This window comes from Scophthalmus maximus, chromosome 1 (genome assembly GCF_022379125.1).
Source record: "Scophthalmus maximus strain ysfricsl-2021 chromosome 1, ASM2237912v1, whole genome shotgun sequence".
Lineage (NCBI taxonomy): Eukaryota > Metazoa > Chordata > Actinopteri > Pleuronectiformes > Scophthalmidae > Scophthalmus > Scophthalmus maximus.
The window spans coordinates 18,129,446-18,153,737 of record NC_061515.1 but is presented as its reverse complement, the minus strand read 5'-3'; the positions used below and the strand labels follow the sequence as shown (position 1 = coordinate 18,153,737).

Below are 24,292 nucleotides of genomic sequence, written 5' to 3'. Positions count from 1 at the left end.
ACAAAAATAAGTAGCCTCAAGGTCAAAGGTCACATAATACAAGGTTTTTTTGGGGGGATGGTCTTTGTTTTATCTAAATGTTTATGCAGCTTGTCAGATAATGTTCACTTGGTCCCTGACTGCAGAGCATGTACATGGTGACTCCTCTGCCCTTTACACATGATTAGATTAAAGCTGCATATAGGGGGCGTGGTCAATCAATTAAACCCATTGATTTCCCTTAATTAACTGATTCACAGGACTTGAGCTCTTTGATTTTGAGATAATTGAATAAAGTTATTTATCTACTCTAAAAACATATGCATATGTGCATGTTGTTGAATTTCCCAAGCGATTGTGACTCAATTACAGATTCTGTTATTAGTATTAATTTCTTGGTACATTAAGGTAATAATGTAAAAACTATGAAAGAAAATTCTGTTTTAATATGCTCCACCTTGATTTACAAGCACAAGATGCACATGTTTACACCAGCCGCATATGAATATTGTTTCGTACTAAGTCACGATCATGAAATACAAATTGAAAATAATAACAAACTATCTCAACATTTCTCTTTGCTCATTGCAACCACGATAATATTAGGCTACGTCACAATTATGACATACGATCTAATGCTCGCAATTCAAGTCAAATTCAATTTCATTTTTTGGCAATAGAAACAAAGCAAGTGTGAAGAAAAACAAAATAAAAATAAAAATGTCCTTGTAGGCCTACAATAGTAGTAAACTGGAATAAAGTGTAAACATATCTGTGCAATGTTGTATTTAAATATATGTATGAAAATAGGTCAAGTTTAATTTAGAAATATGAACAACACGTGGGTATGTTTGTCTTTAAAAGGTTATTTAAATATAGACCTCTCTCTCTCGCCCTCCCTCCCTCTTTCCAAACGGCCCTAAACAGGTATGACCGATGACGTCAGCAAGGTGACACCCACCTCTCTTCCTGGAGCCCGTGCGCCGGTGCGGCAGCACAGCAAATCGCGACACCGCGTCCACCGGCGGAAATTTTTTTTTCCTGCGGGAAACTTTTTCCGGTGTTCGTTTGTTCGTTTGTTTGTTTTTCAAACCGCACACTTCGCATTTCACCTCGCGACCCGACCCGACCCGGTGACAATGAGGATTCCTCCCCGCGCCTGACTTTCGGACTTTTTCACTGTCCTCGCGTCCGGCGCGTGAATCCCGGAGAACTTCAAAGGTAAGGCGGAAAACAGAAGAAAACGTCGCGTGATTGTGCGTCAGTTGAAACCTGTGTCAAAACGAAGCGAGGGGGAAATGAAGCGAAAGCGGCGAATGTACATTCATATTCATATGCATATTCATACTCATACTCATATTCCTGCCCCTTCCTGTCTGCATGAGGAAACACCGAAGCTCCACGTTCACAGGCTGACGTTACTCTAACGTCGAGTGGCTGCACCTCAGTCAGTTCCCGTGAACTAGAAGGAAAAAGTTTCGTGGAGGCTGAGAGTTTTCATTCATCAGATTTCAGTCTGACTGAATCCACTGTCAGCGTGGCTCAAGGTCGACGTGTCCCGCCCTGTGGGGAAGCTACTGTAAACAACCGGCAGCTGTGAGCTGCAGGAACCCGGTCAGAATCAACCACTCAGAGGAGGGATCAGTACAAATAAAAAACCACATTAGTACAAATAAAAAACCACATTAGTCGCAGTACACACTACTACACACTATGGAGACGCTTTATCTATAGTAGAACTGCTTGGATTTATTGTCTGTGCGGTCAAACTCTCTCCGGCCTGGATGGATGTGAAGCGAGCTGAGGTCCGGTGTCAGAGCAGCAGGAAGTCACTGCCAGCTGTTCGGCTGCAGGCCAATCTTGAATTTGATTATTCCTCTGGCATCTTTCCTGGCATGAATATTTGTGACTTGTGCTGCCTTCGCGTACCAGTCGGAAGATCCTACTTCCCACTTGTGAAGTCGGAATAACGAGAATGTCCTGTTGGAGCGGCTGATGTAATAACTGCACAGCACTAGCAGACTATATTCCATTTGTTACGGATCAAACGATAAATGGCATTGGTCTATATAAAGTTAAGTGTACATAGTTTACAGATGAAAATTATGTACACAAGGAACTCAGCTAATACTTGTTGCTACAGTTAAAAAGACAAAATTGCGTACCAACCATTACTCAGTCTGTCTTCTCCTCCATGTTGAAAGTTTCTGCAGCAATGGCCCGGGACTACCTTCCAAAGTGGGAAAGAATAGCATTTGTCAGCATTTGTTCCTAATAATTCCCCCTTTTCCTGTGAAATAATTAGAGCTTTTGAACAAACTGACTTTATTCAATTTTAGAGCTGTGACACGTGGAGTTCCTGACTACTGTGTTGGAACCGCTGCCAGTGTAAATGAATCCCTGTTTTTTCTGCTTTATTTTGCACAGACTTTCCAATAGCTGTTGGACAACAAGACGTATAATACCAGCCACCTGTTCACGATGTCCTCCAGGGTTAAAAAAGACTTGTGCCGAATATGCGGCGGTGCTCTACAGGGAAACCAAAGGCGGTGGCTGTTTGGGGGCAAAAATAAGAAGACTGGTCAGCCCCAGACCCCAACGGAGTCCCTGAGAGGAGGGAGCCTGTCCCGGTCCTCATGCAGCAGCCCCTGGGGTGAGTCTGGAACACGAGGAAATAAAGAGGAGCTTTAGGTCACATTCTGTTGCTTCGAAGTAAACTCATTTTCTTTATTCTTCACAGGCAGCACATTCTCTCTCGGCTCCTCCGTGTCTCTCTCCAAGTCCCAGTTATCCCTAAGCTCCTCATCCAAAGGGGTGGACCTGCTCTCAGTGTTGACCCACATACTGGGGCAGACCGTGCCACGGGTCAGCGGGCAGGGGGAATTTGTGTGCGGCAAATGCGTATCCGTCCTTGAGCGGGTGTTCAAATTCGACTCGGTGATAGCCAGGGTGAGGGTGCTTTCGTCAGAGAGGCTCCAGAAGCTGACACAGGAGAGGGACAAGATCAGAGAGTGGGTGCGCCAGAACTACCACCAGAGACATCCGCGGGGCTTCAAGAGCCAGGGCAGCACCAGTGAGGAGGATGGAGAGGCGGAGAAGGATGGCTACAGGGAGATGCTCAAGGAGAATATGGCTCTCTCGGAGTACGAGTGCTGGTCCGAGAAGTGGGACACGTGTCCGTTTTTCATAAGAACGGGTAAAAGATGCAGAAAGGGCAAAGGATGTGAAGGCTGTGATTCCTTAAGAGTATCTGACTCAGATTATGAGTCTGTTTGTGGAGTTCCCCGCCACTTGCCTTTTCAGACCTTCTCCCCGTTGGCACTGTCGCGTGACAAATCCCAGAGCATGCCCCTCCACTGGCAGAGGGTGACGTCCATCAGCTCCAGCCCGGCCTCACTAGCGGGATCCTGTCTCTCCTTACGGGCGTCTTCGCGCACCGAGTCCATCCGGTCTCTGGACTCTCTCGATGGCGATGACCCGTTTGACTCGCCAAGTGATCAGCCAGTCAACTTCGTGCTGAAGGAGCTGAGAAATATCGAGGGGAAGCTGGTCAGTTCACCGTCAGGGAGCAGAATCCCAGTTCTGGACAAGAAGGACGGGAGATACTCGGGAAAAAACGGAGAGATGTCGTCAGCCACAGTGAACAGGGTGCTGAACTTTGGGGATTTGGAGAACGGAGGGGAAAAAATGGATGAAGCGAATGGGGACGTCCTAACAGAGCTGAGGGACGAGTTCATGCCTCTTCATCGACAGGTGAGTGTTTTTCATTCCTGTCTTAACGGGATGATTAAAATGTACCGTGCAAATATACTTTGTCGGAATGGAAAGACTCCAGTTGCCGTGTGCGCTGCGGAGGCTGTAAATATTGACACAGTGTGCTTTGTCAACTGAGGCTAGTCCGGCAGTCCAACAAGATTAGACATTTCACTTATGTTTTCACTGTATTGTATCACAACGCCATGTTTCCTATGATTTGTCTTTTCAGAGCACTGCTGGCAGGGTTCGCCAAGCTGTCGGGCACATGCGGGGCCAGCTGGACCAGGCTGTGTCCCGCATCAGGACCCTGGAGGCCGAGCTGGAACACGGGAGGAGCAAACCCTCCAAAGTCAATGGATCAGACTGGGCACCAGCTGTAAGCAAGCACTCAGACTGATCTCTCACACTCTCTATTTGAGACAGTTATATGTTAAAAAGAGCAGTTTGAAATTTTGGGAACTATGTTGATTAGTGAAAATATATGAGTGTGGTACCAATTAAAGCTGTGATTATTAGTCACTTGACTAATTGGCAGCTATTTTAGTAATCAATTGGACGTTGTAGTCATTTTTGAAAGCAATATATCAAATATTTGCTATTTGTAGCTTCAAGGATTTAATGCTTTTCTTTGTCACACATAATACATTTTATTTTTCTCAGATGATTGTCAGACAGTTCAGTACACTATTAAGGAAATTATAAAGGACTTTTACTAAGTTATTTTCTGCCAAATTCAATCAATCAATTGATCAATCTATCAATCAGCAGATACATTGACAGTAAAAAGTAATAATTATTTGCAACCCTATTATCAGGTCTCATCTAACTCAGCCTGAAACTGAAGTATGTTTCCAAAAATATATTTCCAACTTCTCATTAAGAGAGGTTAATATGGTCAGTGTTGTAATAAATTCATAAAGTGCATAATGAGCATTATTTGTTTAAGTTGTGTAACGCACGTTTAGCCTCACAGCTGTTGTTAGTACCAGCTGTCATTATAGAGGTTTGCCTCCAACCTTTATGGAAGAAAAACAGGCTTATGACACAGCGCAGCTCTGCCCAGCAGCCCTTCAGTCACACGTCCAAACAGCTCCACAAACCACTCCATGTGAATGTCGATGGAGCACAGATATAGCATTATGAAAGGAATGGAGGGTGGGTGCACTGTTGTCTGATGAAGGGTGTGTCCACATTTCCTCATTTGCAGGTGCACACACACACAGCCTCTGTCAGGAATCTTCCCCGACCAGTGGAGTTTGCCCTGAGCTCAGTAGTCTTATGATAGACGATATCATTAACATGCCTCTCAGCTGCTTTGTGAGTCCACATGACCCAATCTCTCATGAGGAGGAGGGCTGCTGTTTCTTAAGACGCGCAGAGCTGAATATCAGAAAGAAACGTATTGGCATAGTAGCAGGTCACTGCTATATAGTATGACAAGGTTGTCAGCAAACAGTTGCTTATTTACATATCCAGAGGTTACAGAATAACCTGATCATTCATTTATAGTCACTAGTTTCTGGCCCCCTGGCAAATATATTGTAAGTCCAGTGTTCATTATCTTTTTGCTCTGCTTTTGGTCTCCAACGACTGAAGGAATATCTGGTTGCTGAAATGCTCCACTATGTTAGTCTAATGATTGATGCTACAGTGGGAGCTAAGAGATTATAATTTTTTCCCTAAAAAGAGTCCGGAAACAAGGGTAATGAGAGAATGGGTGAACCCAAAAGAGTAGTTGCGGCTGGTAAAATCAAAACACTGGGCTGATAAAAAAATCGAGCCGAGGGAAGGAGTCAGATGACTTCTCTCCAAAACGAATGCAGGGCAACTGTATTTGTATAGCACAAGGCCAGCAAGGCAATTGTCAAGGTAAGTACTGTCATAAAACATAAAAAAGACAGTAGGAAAAGAAACGCAAGGCAACATAAAAAAAGACATGGGAGAGCAGGATACAAAAATAAAATGGAAGAAGAAAATAGGCCAAGATATCATAAGACACATCAAACAGGACAATCATGACGGTGCAACGCAAGATGCTAATACATTTTCCTAAATCAATTTAATCAAAGATAAAAGCATTAAAAAAGTAATATTCCCTGATTTTAAAACAACTTGGTGCTGGAAGCAGACCTCACATTTTCTGAGAGTTTGTTTAAAAAATGTTTATCATGGCTGTAGCCAATAATTATTATCATCAACTAATCATTTGGCCAATCATATCAATTCTATTCAATTAGTTTATAAATTTAAATGTCAGAAAGTATTCTTAAAAAAAAAATAAAAGCCTATTTTTAGTGCTGAAGATGTTCAGCTCACAAATCCTCCCACTTTAGAAGCTGTAACCACAGAATGACTGACAGAAAGTCTCTCACACAAATAATCCATTGCTGTATATTGCTAGTTAATATTAATTAATATAATATTAATATTTCCCCAACAAGTATTTTTAATCACTTGATTAAAAAGAAACAATTAAAATCCTTGTGGAGCTGCAACAATATGTCAATTAAAAAAATTATTCATTTGAAAGATCAGACTCAGCATTAATTGTTATTATTGATCAATCGTTTTAAGCAAGAACCAAAATATTTGATTGGTTTGAGGCGCTCACATCGGAGAATCCAAGTTTTTTTTTTTCAGTAAATGATTCTGATAATGAATCCTTAAATGACCAACCCAGGATTATATAGTTAGCCCAGAATGGTTTTAAGGAATGCCACAGTTTGATACTGCTCTGACTTTTAAAAGTAACCCTCCCGTCTTCCCCAGTTGGTTCAGGAGGAGGACGGCGGCAGCTCCCTGCTGCAGAGCCTCGGTCATTCCCTGCGCAGCCGGGAGCGTCTGATCCAGGTGGGTGAGATGATGAGGACAGACGGGAATCATTCATGCACACGGGAGTGAGATCCTCTGCCGCTGCGCTGACTCCGGCTCAAAGCTCACTGGAATGTGGTTTGACTTTGAAGTCACTGTACGCCCTCAAAGTGTCAGAGACAAAACTGCATTCGCTCTGTTTTGTTCATCACATGGTAGCGGTGACAATGATGTTGACGTGGTCATTGCTGCCTTTATTTTTTGCTGCTTGTAATGTTGAGGATTTATAGGAGGAATTTTATGGTCATAAGATTATATCGATTTTATTTGTTTAACAAATAGGAAAGTGAAAAGATGCACTTCCATCTGTATTGGAAATGTGAAGCCATAGCCAGTAGCTTGCTCGCTTTGCTTGGCATAAATATTAGATACGGGAGGAAACAATTCACATGTCACCAAAAACACAAGTTGACTTGTTATTTAGTATTTAATGGAAGCTGGATTTTGTTAGAGCAGGGCTAGCTGTTTCCCTCCATTTCCTGTCTTAGTGCTATGCTAAGCTCACCAGCTGCTGACCGTAGCCTCACGTTCACTATACAAAGTGAGTGGTATTCGCCTCGTCATCTATCTATGACTGAGCTTGCTTCTCAAAATGTCAAACTATTCCTTTGATATATGCAAATACTCCAGGTGCTTTTTAAACGTGCATACATCGAGCATATGAAGATATTATAGGTTTACGTTAAAGAAGCTGTTGAAATACGGTGAATTTTAAGGACATGTGTGCTATTATTAAGAAAGCTACTGTCCTTAATCTTTATAGTAAAAGAACAAGTGCATCAGGTGTTTGATCTTTACTGAAACTCGTACAGTGAGCCAGTGAATCTTTAAACAGATTTGTGCAGGTTTCAACAGATTTGAGATTCTGGTGTGTAGATAATTAATAAAAGTTGGCTGCCTATTTTATACAGCTGTAGATTTATGGCGGTGCTGTTTAATGTTTGCATTTACATTTGCATGCATATCAGCCTGGCTCAAGTCTCTATGTGGACACTTGTGTCTGCTTATTATTATGGCTTGTTAATGTGTATTGATTCAGGCCTGAAACGTGTTCATAAACTTTTAAGCTTACAAATATCCATGTAAGCCCTATATCTTATATAAAAACCCATGTGAAGTTCCCAGGTCATATAAACTGCAGTCAAAATATTTTCCCTCTTGCAGTGCTGCGACATGAGTGTTTTTTGCCATATGTTGCACTGAGCAGACGGATGTTTCCTCTCTTCCAGGAGTGTATGGGTCTGATCAGACGACTGTGTGAGGAGGAGGAGGAGGAGGAGGAGGAGGAGGAGGAGGAGGGGGCAGGCACCAAACTGGCAAACAAGCTGACTGAGAAACTGACGGAGAATCTGAAGGAAATTCTCTCTGACAACAAGGTCAGAGCTGAAATTCACCGCTTTGATCCTTACATGGATGTGCTCACTGCCGGATCTGCTTATTGACACATTAGATCAATTTCATTTTCATGTAACACTAGTTATATCTCTTTTCTCTTTCCCACCATGAATAAGCATGATACCCACTCACTGAAGCATTTCATCAGACTCAGTCCTTTCTGTCCCTGAAGGATTTTGTATTCGCTGTGCAGGTCTTGTGATGGGTATTTTTAATTTTCTTTTAACCTAAGGTCTTCATTTTTTTTTTCCCAGTTTACAGCAGCATGTCAGCGATTTCCTCTTGCTCTGTAGAATAATTCTGTTTGAGATCACTATTGATTCCTACATTGAAGCTCACAAAGATCAACAGTTTGTGTTTCATGTGGATTTTCACTTGATAACCTTAACAGGCCAGTGCCTCTCAGGAACAAACAAGTAGAGGCCTCAAGCTACGAACTGTCACAAAACTTTATAATCTTTTATTCAAATAATCGTTTTCTGCTCTGATACATTTATTTTCTTCTGCTGATCAGGTTGTGGAAGTGTATTCCTTCAAGTGACATTTTAAAACTTTTACCCGTTTCTGCTTGTTATAATGGCTGTCTATGAATTTTAGACAAATCTATGCTTACATATATTAGGGGCTGCGGCTTTTATTATTACATTTCTGCTGCTCTTTTTTTTTTTTTTTTTTTTACAATTTATTCATTAAACCAAACTATAATTAGTTTGTTTTATGTCAGAAGTTGGTGAAAAAAATACCATACATTGCCAAAAGTAGTAAAATCTACTAATGTCCAAAAACTAGTTAATAATCATCTTGCATCGTTGATAAACGGACATTGTATTTAAATCTAAATGTAGATGTCTCGTGTTCTGTGCTCTGCAGGCTGCTCTGAAGACTTTGAGGTCTGAGATGACTGAGAAGGATAAGGGCTTGGAGGAAGAGATCGAGGCACTGAGGAAGGCCGGGAGAGACCAAGAGCGAGACCTCGACACACTCAATACTGTGCTTCAGTGCAACGGGGATATTATCAATGTAAAACACACACACACACACACACACACACACACACACACACAAAATACAAACCACTTATGGAACTTCACACATTTTGGTTTAAAACACACACACTCCCACATTCTTTCTAATGGCAGGTGCTGTGGACATTTGTACTACATTGTCCCCAGCGCTTGAAGTCTTATTAAGACCTGCGATTTTTTTCTAGGATTTGCGATTGTCTCTGGGGGAGAAGGAGCGTCTGCTGAAGGAGGTGGAGAAAGAGAGAGAGGTGTGGAGACAGAGGGACCAGGCCCTCGCTGCCGTCCAGCAGGAAAAGGAGGCTCTGATCCACTTCCTCGAAGAGCAGCTTGAGAGCTGTCAGAAAAATGTGCAGGTAATATATGTACAGAGGGGTGTGGTGATTAAAATCTCTCTTCACATTGATCTCATAGGCTGAAGAGAAACTTGCTTTTAGATGTCTAGATGTTGATTAGATGTAACTGAAGGGGCGTTGTAGGTGCAGCGTTAGAAAGTTTTGGAAGACATAATAGTGGACCCGATCACCGGCGTCTGTACAATGAGTTGTTGTCGCTTCAAACAGTGACAAACACGCTCATCAAAATAGCCGGTGACAGATTGCATCATGCAAATCAAATAGTTGTATTGAGACTGAGCGCACTGGTTCGCCCTCTAGAGGTGTCTTTCATTAACAGCGGGGCACCCCCCCCCAATTCAATGGTAGGGGAAACACTGAAATTAGATTATTGTATGCCTCCTCTAATTACCGTGAGCTCACAGCAAAATAAGCCCTAATGAGCAACAGCACTTTGAGAAGAGTTTTGCCCTCAGTTTTAACTTTCAGACACAGAAAGAGGTTGTTAAAAGCATCTTAAAGAGCTTAAAGAGTAACAGTTCTTCTATCTAAGTGTCTTTTGATGTTTCTTGTTTTGTTGCTGGATGTTTGGGCATCGTTAGTGTGGTGCAAAATACATTTTTGGACTTATCATATGCCTCCCTGTGTGATGGATAAGAATCTTAACATCTTAAGTACCTAAAACCTTTGCACAACACATTTTTAAACCCAAATTTGATATTTCCCTGCCTCCTGTCCAATACAGTAAAGCACAGAGAGACTATTTACCTTTTAGAAAGTGTAAAAAACTATAAGAGAAACTAGAAAACTGCTTTAAAGTAGGGTGGTGGTGTTCATTTACCATATTCCACCCTTCAAAGAGAGTTGCAGAGTTTTCATTCTCCCTGTGTTGTCGAATGAGGAGCCTGTTCTCAGTCCTCGGAGAGTTCAGTCTCCTCTGGCAGAGAACGTTCCTCAGTAAATATTGACTTCGCTAACCACAGGGAAACTTTTGCTCACAGCTTGTCATTTTCTCTCAGGCACGCTCTGACTCTGTGACTGGTCAGGAGACGGCAGTGGGTGGAGCTGGGCAAGCCACCTCGTTGAAAGACAGAGAGGTAAACAGCGCCACCTTGTGCCAGGAGGTCACCAAGCTCACCACAGCGCTGCAGGAATATCAGGGCATGGTGCAGGTGAGACTCAAGAGAGAGTTACATTGAAGAGAAAACTGAAAATCTAAAAATTGCCCACATATAATGAATTGAATATTAACCTGCTACATCTTGTTTTTCAATGCTTTGTTTAATGATAAGTTAAAATACTGAAAATACAATGCAAAACTAGATAGATAGAGAGATAGTTACTTTATAAAACTACACATGCTTCAGAAATGTTAGGAAATTTTAAAAATAATACCAACATTTTCAAGAAAATAAAGTGAAAAAATTTCAAACATTATTTGGTTCCAGCTTCTCAGATGAGAAGATTCACTGCTCTTCTTTTTCATAGATCAGTTTAAATAGAATATTTTTTGGTGTTGGACTTTCGGTCAAACAGAAGAAGATCTCATAGGAGATGTCAAATACAAAATATATATATTTTAATATTTCTCTAAGTAAACAATTGATAAAAAAGATAATAATTAATAGATAATCAAAATAATGGTCACTACTCTGCTATGGGATAGTAAACTAAATATAAAATACAGTTATAATGGAACAATGGGACATGACAGGAATGAAATGCAATATACAGGTATATAAAACAAAAGGTAGAGTAAATGTAAATTTTGTCCAGATTATATTAACATTAATGAGTGAGTTTTTAGAGGAGCTGGTAGGCAGATTGTGTTCCCTTTGGGCAGAGCTAGGCTAACTGCCTGCTGGCTGTGGCTTCATATTTACCCTACAGACTGGTATCAGTCTTCCTATCTAACTCTCGCAACACCGCAAAAATGTCAAACTGTTCTTTAAACTGAGTTCAATCTCAGCTTCCATTACTATTTTGTTGTTGTTTTTGTTGTTTCCAGATTCAACAGGAGAGTTACAGTCAGACAGTGTCTTCGCTGATGGGTCAACTGGGAGACACTCAGCGGGAGCTGAGGGCGAAGGAGAAGGAGAAGAAGGAGGCTGACCGAGCCTGGCAGAGCGTCAGAGAGGACCGAGAGCGACAGGAGAGGAAACTGAGGGACAGTCTGGACAAGAGAGACAAACTCATAGAGGTAAAGTGAACATCTGTCTGCTTTGGACAGTTTGGCATTATTAGATTGAAATAATTTATATTAATTGATAATGGGGAAAAAGACCCAAATATTTCCCTTGCAGCAGAAATATGTCATCGTATGTCCACACCTGACTTCAGGCTGTTGTTGGCTGTAATGACCGCTACGGAACAATCTACTGCTGCGTTCGTATATATGTGAAAGGCAAACTCCAAAAAATGTCTGGAAATTAGTAACTATTGTTGTGCATAGTGTGACAACACTTCTTCCACAAACACACTGACCAGCCCTGTCTGGACATAAGATAACTTTTTATGATAATGATATTAATTTCTACTGGAAGTATTTACTGCAGGCAGAAAAACAAAAGGGACAAATGAGCTAGAAGAAAAGTTCACATCCTTCAAGTCGAGCGTTAAGGCCTTTTTTTATGGACTTAGACTTACTGAGAAAAATACAAATAGCTGGTCTGAGTTTCACCTTGAATACTTGTAATGGTAATTGACCGAGATCTTTTATTTTCCTCTCCGTCATAGCAAATCCTGTTGGACGCCGAGGAGCGGGACCATCTGTTCACAGAGCTGCAGCAGAACCTGCAGAACAAATGTAAACCTCTGACCTCCATCCAACACGCACTGTGACGGAGGGGAGAAAGTGTCGATACGACGAGATTGCAAACTCACCGCACCTAGTTTGGAGAGGAATACTTTGCACTTTCCGCACCGCCTTTTTTTGCCTCTTCAACATATTTATCGTGGTGCACATTATCAGTCTTATTTATTTTTATCTTTCCTCATTTTTTTGGGGGGGGGGGGGGGTTTGCACTCGCAGACCTGCCTTGTCCTGCCACGGCACGCAGGAAAGTTTAATTTTTTTCCAAAATTACTACTAAACTTTCAGGAGTGAATCGGCTATTTCACTCTTGGAGAGTCCGACACAGCCTGATTGTTTTCGGTACGAAGAGGGTCCAGCTTCTTTACGGCTGAACGTTTAATACTTGATTTATGAAATCACCAGACTACTGTGTTTAGTTGTACTTTTAATGTAAACGGTCTAATGGTAAGGCAGGGATCGGATTTCATTTCATGCGGCGTAATTGTTGCTGATGTAAACATTTCTGAATGGTATGATTGTTAGTGGATCTGAGTGACACTCATTATGTCCTTTAGGACAGGAGCGGGTATGATTATATATCAATCTGAATTTGCTTCTGTTTATTCTATAAAGCTCTTTGCAGTGGTGTCTTGGTACAGATCTGCCAATTTTGTTGTCGTTTACAGTGCGAGGTTGGCGCTCATGCTTGGGACCAAAATTACATTTTAAACCACTTTCCTTTTTTGCTTTTATATTTGTCTCATTATTTTTATTTTGCTTCGATTCTCAATTATCTTCAGTGTTTACTTGTCTTGTTGGTATTTTCTTTCTTTTAGCTCATGAGAATTAAACACTCTGATCCAAGTCACCTATGTCTACAGATGCTGTTTTTTCATGAACCCCCGTGCACGCTCCGTGATGAAACATGACCCTCAAACTTTTCTTTAAATTAAATCTTTAATTTTACTTCAACGGGGTTACGTTTTGACTCCCACTTCTTAGTCATACCAGCTTTGTTTCTGGGAAGTCTTGTTTGGTCCCTCAGTTTGACATGGCGGACGGATCTAAATAAATACTACCTTGACCTTCTGCTGATGTTGCCATGGAGAGAAGCCAGTCGCAGGAATCAGAGCAGCAGCCAGTTCAAAATCCTTTGTAAAGGACTTCGTAAAATGAAAAGTAAATTGATTTAAACTGCAGATTTTATTTGACAGTTTCTCAACATTGTTATCTTTCGGTGTCTCGCACTGTTAGCGGCGCTAACAGAATTTGAAGTGATCCCTGATTGGGTTTTTCTGATTTTAAGTAAAAAAAAAATTAAAAGATGGGGAAACAGGATGAGAGAGTAGAGGACATACAGTAAATGTTCCGATTGGCTCAAGGAACCAACGTATTAAGAGCTCTAACTTTTTGGCTATTGGGGTCTCACATGATTGGACTTTTCTTACAGTGACACACTATTTCAGTTGTAGCAATATAGAAATACACAGCTTTACCTGTAAAATGTCCCTGAAACAGGAATGTTTCACAAAGAGACTAAAAATGACCAGAAAGAGACACAAAAAAACTTCAGAGAGACACAAGAACATACATGGACACACAATTGACTACAAAACTATAAATATGGACCAAAAGTCTGCATCATTTATAGTCATTTTGTTCCTTGTGCTTTCTCCCTGGGGAGTTTTGCTCCTATATACATTAGTAGGGGATCTTCACATGTCTGTGTCGAAGGCCCCATTGTCTCATGATCCATCCATGTGTCTCCTTCATATTTTCTAAAGCAGTTTTCTTTTTTTCTTCTTAGCCTACTGATCATTTTCAGCTGCGGGTGTTGAACGACAGCGCCCCCTATCTTCTCCTTACTGTCCAATCACCAATTAGCTTTGAGTACCAACAGCTCGTTCAAAAGTTTATTTTATGTCTAATTCAGAGAGAAAACAGAAGTGGTAGTATTAAACGCATTTCACCGGGGTCGCGCGTGTGAAGGAATGCAGGTCCAGTCTGTTCCCCTCGGCTCCGTCGCCATTGGGCCGCTTTCCATAATGTCATGACGCGACGGGTCGGTGCGCGCCGTTCGACGCGCGGAGCCAGACTCGGGCGGGGCGGTCAGTGATTCCCAGCCGACCCCGGGGCAGTGGCAGGGGCAGGGGCAGCAGCAGCAGCGCCACTGCCGGGTTCACCCCAAAGGTCCGAGACGCACCAGCGGAAACGTCAACCAGCGGAGATAAGATCACAGAGGAGGAATGCTTAGAGGGTCGTGACTGCGACTGCACAAATAAGATGTTGAGGCCCCAAACCACAGGAGGCACGGTGAGAGAAAAAAAGCACAGGGTGCACTGATAATAGACAATGATAATGATAACTGACAAAACAATGATAATGAAAACAACAATAGGTTATAGGGTTATTATTTGGCCAGGCTGAGGTAAAGTTTGACACTCACAAAGAACTGTATTGAGCTTATTACAAGTTAACATCTGCAGACTATTTTCCACAATGGTAAAATATATATTTTTGATTTTCAGATAAAGTTGAGATGAGGATAATGTAGACAAGGGGTCATCATCCATAAATAGATCCCTGGTGCACCAGATAATTATGTGTCCCTAAAACAAAAAAAGCAACATCTATAGTTTTAAGTTAACATCTCAGAGAAGTCTTATTAATTAGGCTGTAAGACAACAATGACCATAACAATTATATTTTTGATAGACAGTGGTGAACAAAGTATTCATATCCTTTACTTAAGTGCAGCAAATTTACTGCTACAAGTGAAAATCCTGCAGAAAATTGTGCCTACATAAAAGTAAACTATACACATGAATTGTGGAAATATCCACTTAATACTGTGGCTCCACATATTAGTTTATTTGATAACTATTACAGATGTATATATATATATAATATATATAACTTTTTTTAATTAGGATTGCCTCAAAAAATTTACTACCACTACTAAATTGCAATTTAACTTTCCCACTCAAGTTCCCCGGTGCGTCCCCTTTCCGCCCTCCAGCTTGCGTGAGCGGTGTGCCGTGGCCTGTGAGTACATGCGGATGATGCGGGAGGTTGAGGGCCAGCGGCACAGGCAGGCCGGCAGCATCACCCAGGAGGGCGTCAGGCTGGAGAGGGAGAGGGGCCACCTGGAGAGGATGCTGCGCAGCCTCAGGACTGACCTGACCGTGTATGGGATGAGTTTGGAGGGGAGGAGCAGGAGACTGTCCACTGCCGAGAAGGTGAGTTGGCCCTCAAAAATCTTACGATGAAGGTGACCAGGCCTGCTCTTCTCAGGATTCTCTCCACACGTGGATAGATGATGAGTGAGATGTAAAACGACCTGACCTCCGGACACCCGATCAGTAGTACATCCATGTCCCTCTCTCTGTCATCTGGTCATATGACTATATGGACGCAAGACCCTCTTTGGCGTTTCTTCTCTACGTCAAACTTCCATCTCCCAAACGTCCAACATTATTATTACACTCCTCTTATTCAAAGTACTGCTTTGAATAATACTGAGTAATGACTGTGAAATACAGTATGTTACACTTTCACACAGCCCTTAATCCAGCAGTAGACGTGTGAGTGAAACAGGAGACTGAGGATCAATCAGTCGAGTTCAGTGCAGTAAAGGGTTGATTCGTCAGGAGAGGAGAGGTGTTTGTCGACAGGTCTGCTCTGTTGCAGGAGAGAGACGGTGCGGATTACTTGCTGTTGTGTGAGAGGAGGGAGCTGCCGAGCTGAAACAAGAGCTGGAGGAAGCCCTGAGGAACACGCTGACCCAGCTACAGGTGATCCACAGCATTACTGTTCAGTCTTCATCGGGCCGAATCCATTTCCCTGAAAGACCACACTCTCGTTTCTGTCTGTTCTCTCAAATTGCCACTCGACCCTCTTTTTGATTTAGTGACGTGGCCTAATGCCAGAATAACAACACTGCCAAAGCCACACAAAAAAACCTTCACATTTCCCTTATCATCAATTTATTTAAAAAAGAACAATTCTGCAGCATAGATATGCTAAAGTTTAAAAAAAAAAAAAAGCCAGGTATTTCAAGCACCAAGTAACAAGTCTGGACTGTGAGGCTGAAGTTTGCTCAAGCATTGCATTGAGATAAGTATTAATGTACTAATGCCAGTGTTTGTCATATTAAACATATTCACCAGTCTTGGGCTATTGGTCAGACAAAACATTTGAAGACGTCATCTTGGCTCCGCTGGAGGACATGACGCTCAAGCCTTCACCAGAACAGACCCCGTTAGCCCCTTTACACCAGGAACGCAACGGACAGGAAGACAAAAACAAAAACTGCGTCAGTCCCTGCAGGCGTTCACGCTGAGTGTGATATCATACACATCGTGTAGATGTTCAGATACTGGAATACAGCATCACTGGAAAAAGTAGCATAGACTTCATATAACAATTTTTATTTATATTAGTAGAACTCAATCGGGTCTCATTCAGGTCAACCTGTCGTGTATTTTCTCGAATAACCGATTAGTTGTTTGGTCCATAAAATGTCATAAAATGGTGAATAATGGCGATAGTGTTTCCCAAAACCCAGACACAATGTTTTCTTTTGTCCACCCCACAGACTGTATATCGGTCCACACACCAAAGATATTCAGTTCACTGTCATAGAGGAGCCAAGAAAACAGAAAATATTCACATTTAAAAAGCTGAAGTTATAGAATTTTGTCTTGTCCCCCCCATAAAAATATCAAAATAGTTAATTTAGTATTCGATTGCTAATGGATTGATTTACTGTTGCAGCTCTATGCATTATTATTATTAGTATCCATCCATCCATTATCTATATGGCTTATCCTTTGAGGGTTTGCTTTGTCCTGTCTGACATTGTTATTCAGGATGACAGTCTAACACCGGGCTGCAATATAGAGACTAACAACTGTTCAAACTTAGTCACCTACAAACAAACTAACCAAACCTGCATGTCTTTGGACTTTGGGAGGAGGCCGGAGAAAACCTGCGGAGACTGGGAGAGAACATGCAAACATAAAAGCCCTGGTCGGCCAGCAGGTTGGAACCCTGAACGTTCAGATCTGACACAGCTGATCTTCCCCCTTTTAAAATGACCTCGGTTGTAGTTCTCTAAATGGTATCAGAAGAAGCAGTGAGCCTTATTTTAGGATAATCCGTACAAATCTCACTGTTCTCATGCCCTATTCATTTTTTTAAAATTAAAGCCCACCATGTCTTGTTAAGAGAGTCATCCTCTTCGAAGGTAAACCAGTCACGGCTCCTGAGGGAAAACGTCAGGTGCCTGGCTTTGGCACTGAGTGGTGCCATCGCCAGGCAGAAAGCTGCTCACTGCACCGTCAACGACGGCCTGGTGAAGAAAATCACAGAGGCGATTGGTCTGCAGGTAGGTGTTGCGTGTTGCAACACAGAAAATTATCAAGTTTCGGAATAACAGTTTCCATTTCATTCCGTCTTTTGTAGCAAAACCTGACTCTGATTGTCTGCGGCCACCAGGCAGGCCATGTTTCACAAGCAGAGGGAAATTGATTGTATTTGTCACAGCAACGATAGAGCGCAGGTCAGTCAGCGCGCAACGTCGCACTTTATTTGAGATGCATTGTTGACACGGGTGATGTTTCCTTTCCTGTGTTACCCTGTTCACAGGTTCCAGAGTACAGCGGCGATATACTGTCCAGAGAGAAACTCATCAGGCCTCTGGTGCAGGTTTACCAGAGACAACCGGGGACGCAGTTACCTGAGGCTGCACGTCTCATACAGGTGGTCACCTCTTCCAAAAATATCAAACACCCTCATATCACGATGACAGAAATTCAGCTACCACCTTCATCTTAATACCGAAGGGGTTCTGATTTGTATTTATTCTTAACAAAAGTGATAAACCGTCACATACAGCATTTGGCTGGTGCACATTGTCCTCTGTTATAGCCCGTTTTGTCTTTTTAACCTTTTAACTCTTCAATTAATGAAGAAAACTAGAGTAGTTTCACGACTTTCTTTTTTTGTGGCCACTCAGGGGCATCACAAGAAGATGTAAACACGAGCTCTTCATCTTATTCAGTAGACATTTGTATTTGTTAGTGCTCAAACAGCAGGTATGGAGCAACATTAGCATCGTTCAAAGCGGCCTGGCGCATGTTGGCTTTCCCTTTCCTCTACCAGCTGCTGAGAGAAACATCTGGCTCTTGAGCCGTTTGAAGCCAGTGATACATTAAAACAGCAACAACCAGGCAACCTCACAATTTGATCTTAACAATTTATTACTAATGTAAAGTTTTATTCTGTTATTTAGCATTTGTAAAGCTACAACTTATATAAGTAAGTATCATTGGACAGTGGTGCCAAAGTTTCAAACACTGCTAAATTTATCATAGAAAAAGATTTCTTTTGTCAACTTGCACTCGCACCACTGCAGCCAACAATTTGCATGAATAATCTAACAAAATAAAACTATCACTTGTCTCTTGATACTGCCTCAGCACATTTGTAAAGACTGTAAGTGGCTACAGATTAAGAAAAAAAGCCCAAAAAGACAAAACAAACCAGGTGCCGGAGTTCATCCTTCCACTGCATCTTTAAACTTAAAAGACTTAAAAGTTTTCCTGTCGTATAAGATGACAGGAAACTTCTCATGTGCGAGACAAACAAACCGTTAAAGGCATTCAGTGGTTTAACATGATCAGAAATCGGGCTAAAAGTGTCTCCTGCGTGTGTCTCAGGGCAGTGTGGCGCTGAGGCAGTGTCTCGTGTCCTCAGAGGGCGAGATGGCCAGGCTGCGGCGCGCCTGTCTGCAGCTGCTGGACGACCTGCATGACAAGAGAGCAGTGGCCCAGGTGGACGCAGGCGTGATCCGCATGCGGCGTCGGCTGGTCGACAGGCGAGCCGTGCCCTCGTTCCTCCAGCAGGGGGCGTCCGTGAGCCAACCCCCCCCTCCTCCTGTGTGAAGTAGAGAGAGATGAACAGAGTGCTACTTTTATGTGTGTTGAGAATGGGAAGCAGCTGGGAGCAAGAATCATTTTATTTATATATATATATATATATATATATATATATATATATATATATATATATAGCCCTTCTTGGTCAGAGAAAACGCAGCCAACTGGCACTCATGTAGAGTGTGTACAGTACCTCCAACAGTCCCCTTAAATATTTTCATCGAGATCCATGCATTATTCCCCGGGAAATCTGTGAAAATGTAAAAAGACGACCCGTCTCGTAATTTTAAAAAGAAAGTGAATCTGCTCCTTTGTCTGGATCCGCACCGAAATCGAATGGGTTCTTTCTTGTCCCATGTCCCATCCATCCACTAAGTTGCAGCTCTGTAGTTTCTGCGGACAAACAAACAAACAGGGGCGACAATGCAACCTCCTTGGCGGCAGTAATAATCGGAGGATTTGTGAGTGACTGGAAAGCTTGAGACAAATGCAGCCATTTCCAATGACCTGTATTTACATTTGACCGACTGCAATTCGAATTTTCCTGATGCCACAAAAACTAGCAAGAAACGCCAAGATTTATTTGCAGACTATGATTCGTTGCGGCCTATCTAGTTAAACTTTACTGCGAAAAAACCCTAAACCACGATACATGTAGTAACAAGGAGCCTTTAGTACGAGTGAAACATTGAAAGAGAAAACAGTGTGGATAGAGATGAAGTGGTGTCTTATATTCAGCAGTGTAAATAACAAGTTTCATTTACCCCTGTTACTGTGACACAGTAACAGTTGGGTTGTGAGTATTTAAAAAAAAAAAAAATCAGTAATTTCTCTCCAAAGCATTTTTTAAACGTATTTCCTTGCTACATTTAAAATCAAAATCAACACAAAGTCACTCGATGACGTCAAGATTAACTGGGTGAGAGCGCAGCAAGTGAAAAGAGCCAAATCAGCAGCTGCAGCACGGGAAAGCTGCGGACCAACGCACTATCCCAAATCAAACACGCCTGATGTTATTTTTATGAGAGCTTGCGTGTGGTTACACCTCTGTGTGTAACCACACCACCAATCTTTTTTTTCCTAAATGAGGCACCTCATAAAAAAATAAGTTTGCCTTTTTTTTACGCAAGTCCATGTTTGACAAGCTTAAAAATGGTCAAAACCATACACAATATTTTGTTTAAACTTAATATTTGAACAACGAAAATACACTTCTCTCCTTTCCATTGACCCGCTTTCCCGAAGCCCAGCTGTAGCCAGCACGAAGCGCACACACGCGCACACACGCGCGCACACACACGCACACACGCACACACAGTGCGGCTGTGCTTGACTGTCTGTCCAGTAAGTAGCTCAAACAACAATGTTTTACACATTTCTTTACTTTTACCAGACTGAGTGAGGCGGAGAGCTCCGCTGTGTTCTGCAGTAGTTGAGCTGCGGTGACTAAGTCAAATTCGGTTCAGAACCGTGAATGCACTGTTGTTGTGAACGTGAATTATGTGAAGGTGAATTATGGTCGTTAAAATATCAGCAAAAGATCACCTGATATATTGCAATACCCCCAGGAAATAATCTGTTCATATAACTTTATACAAATTTCTACTTTTCCTCAAAATTCTTGCAGATACCAAGTTCAATATTTATCTTAACTTTAATTAATTGTTAATTTTAGTTTAACGTTCTGTGCCGTTATTATTTTTATGCAAAGAATGGTATTTTCAAAAGAAGCTACTTTCCCCCCCTTTTTATAATTGTATGTGGGAGGGGGTCCGTGTCCATACAACACATGTAGAGGTTGTAAGTCTACAGCACACAAGAGCATAAAGTTCTTATTGATATAGCTTCATGCATTGCTATCAAAGTTTACAAGATTGTTGGATTTAACTTTAAAATTTACAAATCTTTCTTCTGGGGGGGCATTCCCCCTGAAACCCCCCTAAAGGGGCTGACGTCCACCCCCCATAGTCTCTCAATATCCTATGGGAAACACTGCTATGTGTTGATGTTACAGCCAAGGTGTCACTGTCTGTACGTGTATCTTGACAGTCCAAAATTGTGCATTTTTTAAAGCTTTTTTTCAATCAAAGGGGACATTTTTTGGAATCTGGTTGCTCAGCACCCCTAAAGCCCTGGACTAGGAATCATCCCCTGCCTCCACCTAAGACTGAAATAATCAGGGGCATCATCATTCATTCATCGTCTACCGCTTTATCCATTTAAGGGTCGCGGGGGGTCGCTGGAGCCAATCCCAGCTAACATTGGGCGAGAGGCGGGGTACACCCTGGACAGGTCGCCAGCCTATCACAGGGCCACATACAGATACGGACAATCATTCACTCTCACATTCACACCTACGGTCAATTTAGATTCTCCAATGAACCTAACCCCATTCTGCATGTCTTTGGAGTGTGGGAGGAAGCCGGAGAACCCAGAGAGAACCCACGCATACATGGGGAGAACATGCAAACTCCACACAGAAAGGCCCTGGTTGAACCGGGATTCGAACCCAGATCAGGGGCATGTACATTTTTAATTTATCGTCTGCTCCCAATCTATGTTTGTATGTAACCATCTATCTATATATCCATCTATCGGCAGCTAATTGATTTATGTAGCCTAACATTGGAACATGTGCACAGTGTAATTATTATGTATCAGTTGTATGCACCAGCTGCAAAGTGCCTGACTGGAATTGATCGGTTGCTTCCAGTCAGTCCTCAGCGCATCTTCAGCAAAAAAACGACAATGGTAGCCTTCTTTCATTTAAAAGTCTTATCATATCATTATTATGAGCAAATCACCCCCCCCCCCCTTTAACAGTTCTTTTACAATTGGCTACAATGTCCCAGTCCTCTTTCCACCCCTGCTAATATGATTATCTTATCTAACTCATTTTTATCACATTCCTCTAATAATTTAATGAAACTAAAACATCAGATGTTTATTTTAACAGTTGAACTGACAAACTGCCAGTTTTCTGTGTGAAACCGTGGCACTGTCCTAATGGTTGTGGGGTCATGGGACTGCAGGTCACTTGACAGCCCTCCCACCAAACTCAACGTCTTTCATTAAGTACGTAAAACATGAAAACCTGCACCATTTAGTCCCAGTACAGACCACGTGTCTTTTCTATTTTCTATTCTGGTGAATCTGAATGGGGCTGTTCTCCGCAGGACAGCGGGCACAAGGAGCGCTGGAAAAAAAATCACAGCCATCACCAGGGAGCTGACAGCCTAATTGAATCATTCGTATTGGGTTGTGGAGATTCTTGGAGTGAATTCACAGAATATCTAGAGAAACCAGAAGAGATTTACCTTCAGATCTCTGCAGCCGGGCTCGCTCAGGAAGAAGACTTAGTGCTTCAGAGACGATACCTCATCGGGTTTGTTGTGTTCAAGATGAAGACTGCTGGTTTCTTTTAGGAAACAACGAGGAGAAGACAGAAGTTAAAGAGCCGAAGAATCGAGCTGCGAAGACATTTTTCTCCCCGTGAGACAGAAACAGTCAGTGATGTTGAAGCTGGTTTGTCCTCTGCTGCTCTTTTGTTCACTACCAGCTGTGGGTAAGTGAACGACAAAACACAAGTATGTGTGTGTGTGTGTGTGTGTGTGTGTGTGTGTTTATGTGTATGAGTGTACAAAAAAATGCACGCCATTGCCAGCAGAAATACTTTAGCTTTTGCAGCAATAATATTAGGGCTACGACAAATTATTTTTTCAAATGATTCATTATTTGGTTTGTCAGGTTAGAAAACAGTGTATATTGTTCATCAAAGTTTCCTTGAGGCCAAGGTGTTGTCTTCAAAGTTTTGTTTGGTCAAAAAACCCTAAGATATTAAATTTAATTGTCATGTAAATCAGAAATATGTTTGACATTTTGTCTTGAAAAATTACTCAATTAAGCATCCGATTGTTGCCAATACACAGTATCATCTTTTTTTAATCAACAATCAAGCTTTGTTTTACTTAAATGTCTGCTTTTTTATTAATTAATTGACTCCACTAATAAGTATGCAATTGCAATACCACTAACACTAATGATAAAATAATATATATTTTTAAATACATGGAGGGTTTTTGTCCTTTCATCATGTCTTGGCTCGTAATTATTAGATCACACATACTTCTCTGCCAAACTGAACTCTTTACAAGTGTTTTTTTAAGGTTCTAACCGACACGTTCGTCCTTCAGTTCCCCTTTTCTGCTACACCTGCGTGTTTCCTACTGTCTCGCCTCTGGACTGCATCAGATTTCCCCTCAAGTGTCCGTCCGGGCAGCTCTGTCTGTCCAGCAGAGCCGTGGGCGAGAATGGTGAGGGTGGCCTCAAGTCACTGCACAAAATTTAAATGAATCAAAACGGAGAGTAAGAACCGAGATAAAGGCCAAGCGCGGAGGGAGGCGTGTCAGTGTGGTTTATTGTTTTGTGTGTGTTTGAACTTTCAGGACACGTCCGTGTGGTGTTGTATGAGAAGAGCTGCATCCTGCCCTCTCTGTGCGGAGTCACAGGTGAAAAATACACCATGGGACTCAACTTCACCTTCACCAATGAATGCTGCAACACACACCTGTGCAACAGAGCTGCTATACCTGCTGCAGCCCCCCACCGGACTGGCCCGTTACTCACACTACTTATTTCATACTCCTTTTGGTGAATAGAAGTTTGACACCGTAAAGTGAAGTGGAGCCTTTTCTCCTTCATGACAAACGGACCTTGTATTATGACTTACTGCACTAATCTACGGAAGCGCATTGCATTCATTAAATAAAAGAAAATTGACACATTATCTCGGATTACGAGATCAGGATCTCATAGGTGTCATAGGATAAGGTGTCAATTTTTTTTTTTATTCAGTGAATGCAATGCGCTTCCGTACTAATCTGTTCTAAACAAAGGTTTGTTTTTTCACGAGTATGAAAATAATGTTTTCCTCTGATAACTGCTGACAACCCTTAAAGGCATGTTCTTCTGGTTGCAGAGCTGCTTTTGTAGGGAAGAGTGGGAATGAGTGCAAAACACACTGTTCCCATTTTAAGTATTTTTCAATTTAATACAAACTGTGGTAAAATAAACTTCTTCTGTCCACTGATCAGTCACATTCATTTATTAAAAATCTCACTATGGCTTTACAATTGTCATATTTACCCTTCATCCTAAGACCCATGATGGAAAAAAAGTTTTTTCATTGTAACAAACAAT

General features: G+C 41.9%; 2 protein-coding genes across 3 annotated transcripts; both read left to right on the top strand.

Moving 5' to 3' along the window:
* The first annotated feature begins 927 nt into the window (after positions 1-927).
* si:ch73-95l15.5 lies at positions 928-13,020 on the top strand. Of its 2 annotated transcripts, none has more exons than XM_035632622.2 (11): positions 928-1,200; positions 2,407-2,632; positions 2,720-3,732; positions 3,965-4,111; positions 6,505-6,585; positions 7,836-7,982; positions 8,872-9,021; positions 9,212-9,379; positions 10,378-10,530; positions 11,367-11,558; positions 12,095-13,020. In XM_035632622.2, exons 2-11 carry the CDS (start codon positions 2,461-2,463, stop codon positions 12,197-12,199), a joined length of 2,328 nt encoding a protein of 775 aa, XP_035488515.2. In that variant the 5' UTR covers positions 928-1,200; positions 2,407-2,460; the 3' UTR covers positions 12,200-13,020. The 2 variants fall into 2 exon arrangements, with proteins under 2 accessions (XP_035488515.2, XP_035488525.2); XM_035632632.2 differs by lacking the exon at positions 928-1,200 and adding an exon at positions 1,936-2,054.
* On the top strand, positions 12,717-23,705 carry ccdc105 (coiled-coil domain containing 105). Its single transcript, XM_047334292.1, is given in 9 exon segments — positions 12,717-12,738; positions 15,141-15,391; positions 15,843-15,888; positions 15,891-15,946; positions 17,802-17,915; positions 18,875-19,069; positions 22,519-22,658; positions 23,287-23,406; positions 23,539-23,705. Coding segments are annotated over 9 exon segments (969 nt in total). The 3' UTR covers positions 23,564-23,705.
* The last annotated feature ends 587 nt before the right edge of the window (positions 23,706-24,292 follow it).

Coding starts and splice junctions, on each gene's coding strand:
- si:ch73-95l15.5 (XM_035632622.2), top strand. CDS start 2,461: ATGTCCTCCAGGGTTAAAAAAGACTTGTGCCGAATATGCGGCGGTGCT. Junction 3,733..3,964: donor TCATGCCTCTTCATCGACAG/GTGAGTGTTTTT, acceptor TTGTCTTTTCAG/AGCACTGCTGGCAGGGTTCG. Junction 7,983..8,871: donor AAATTCTCTCTGACAACAAG/GTCAGAGCTGAA, acceptor TGTGCTCTGCAG/GCTGCTCTGAAGACTTTGAG.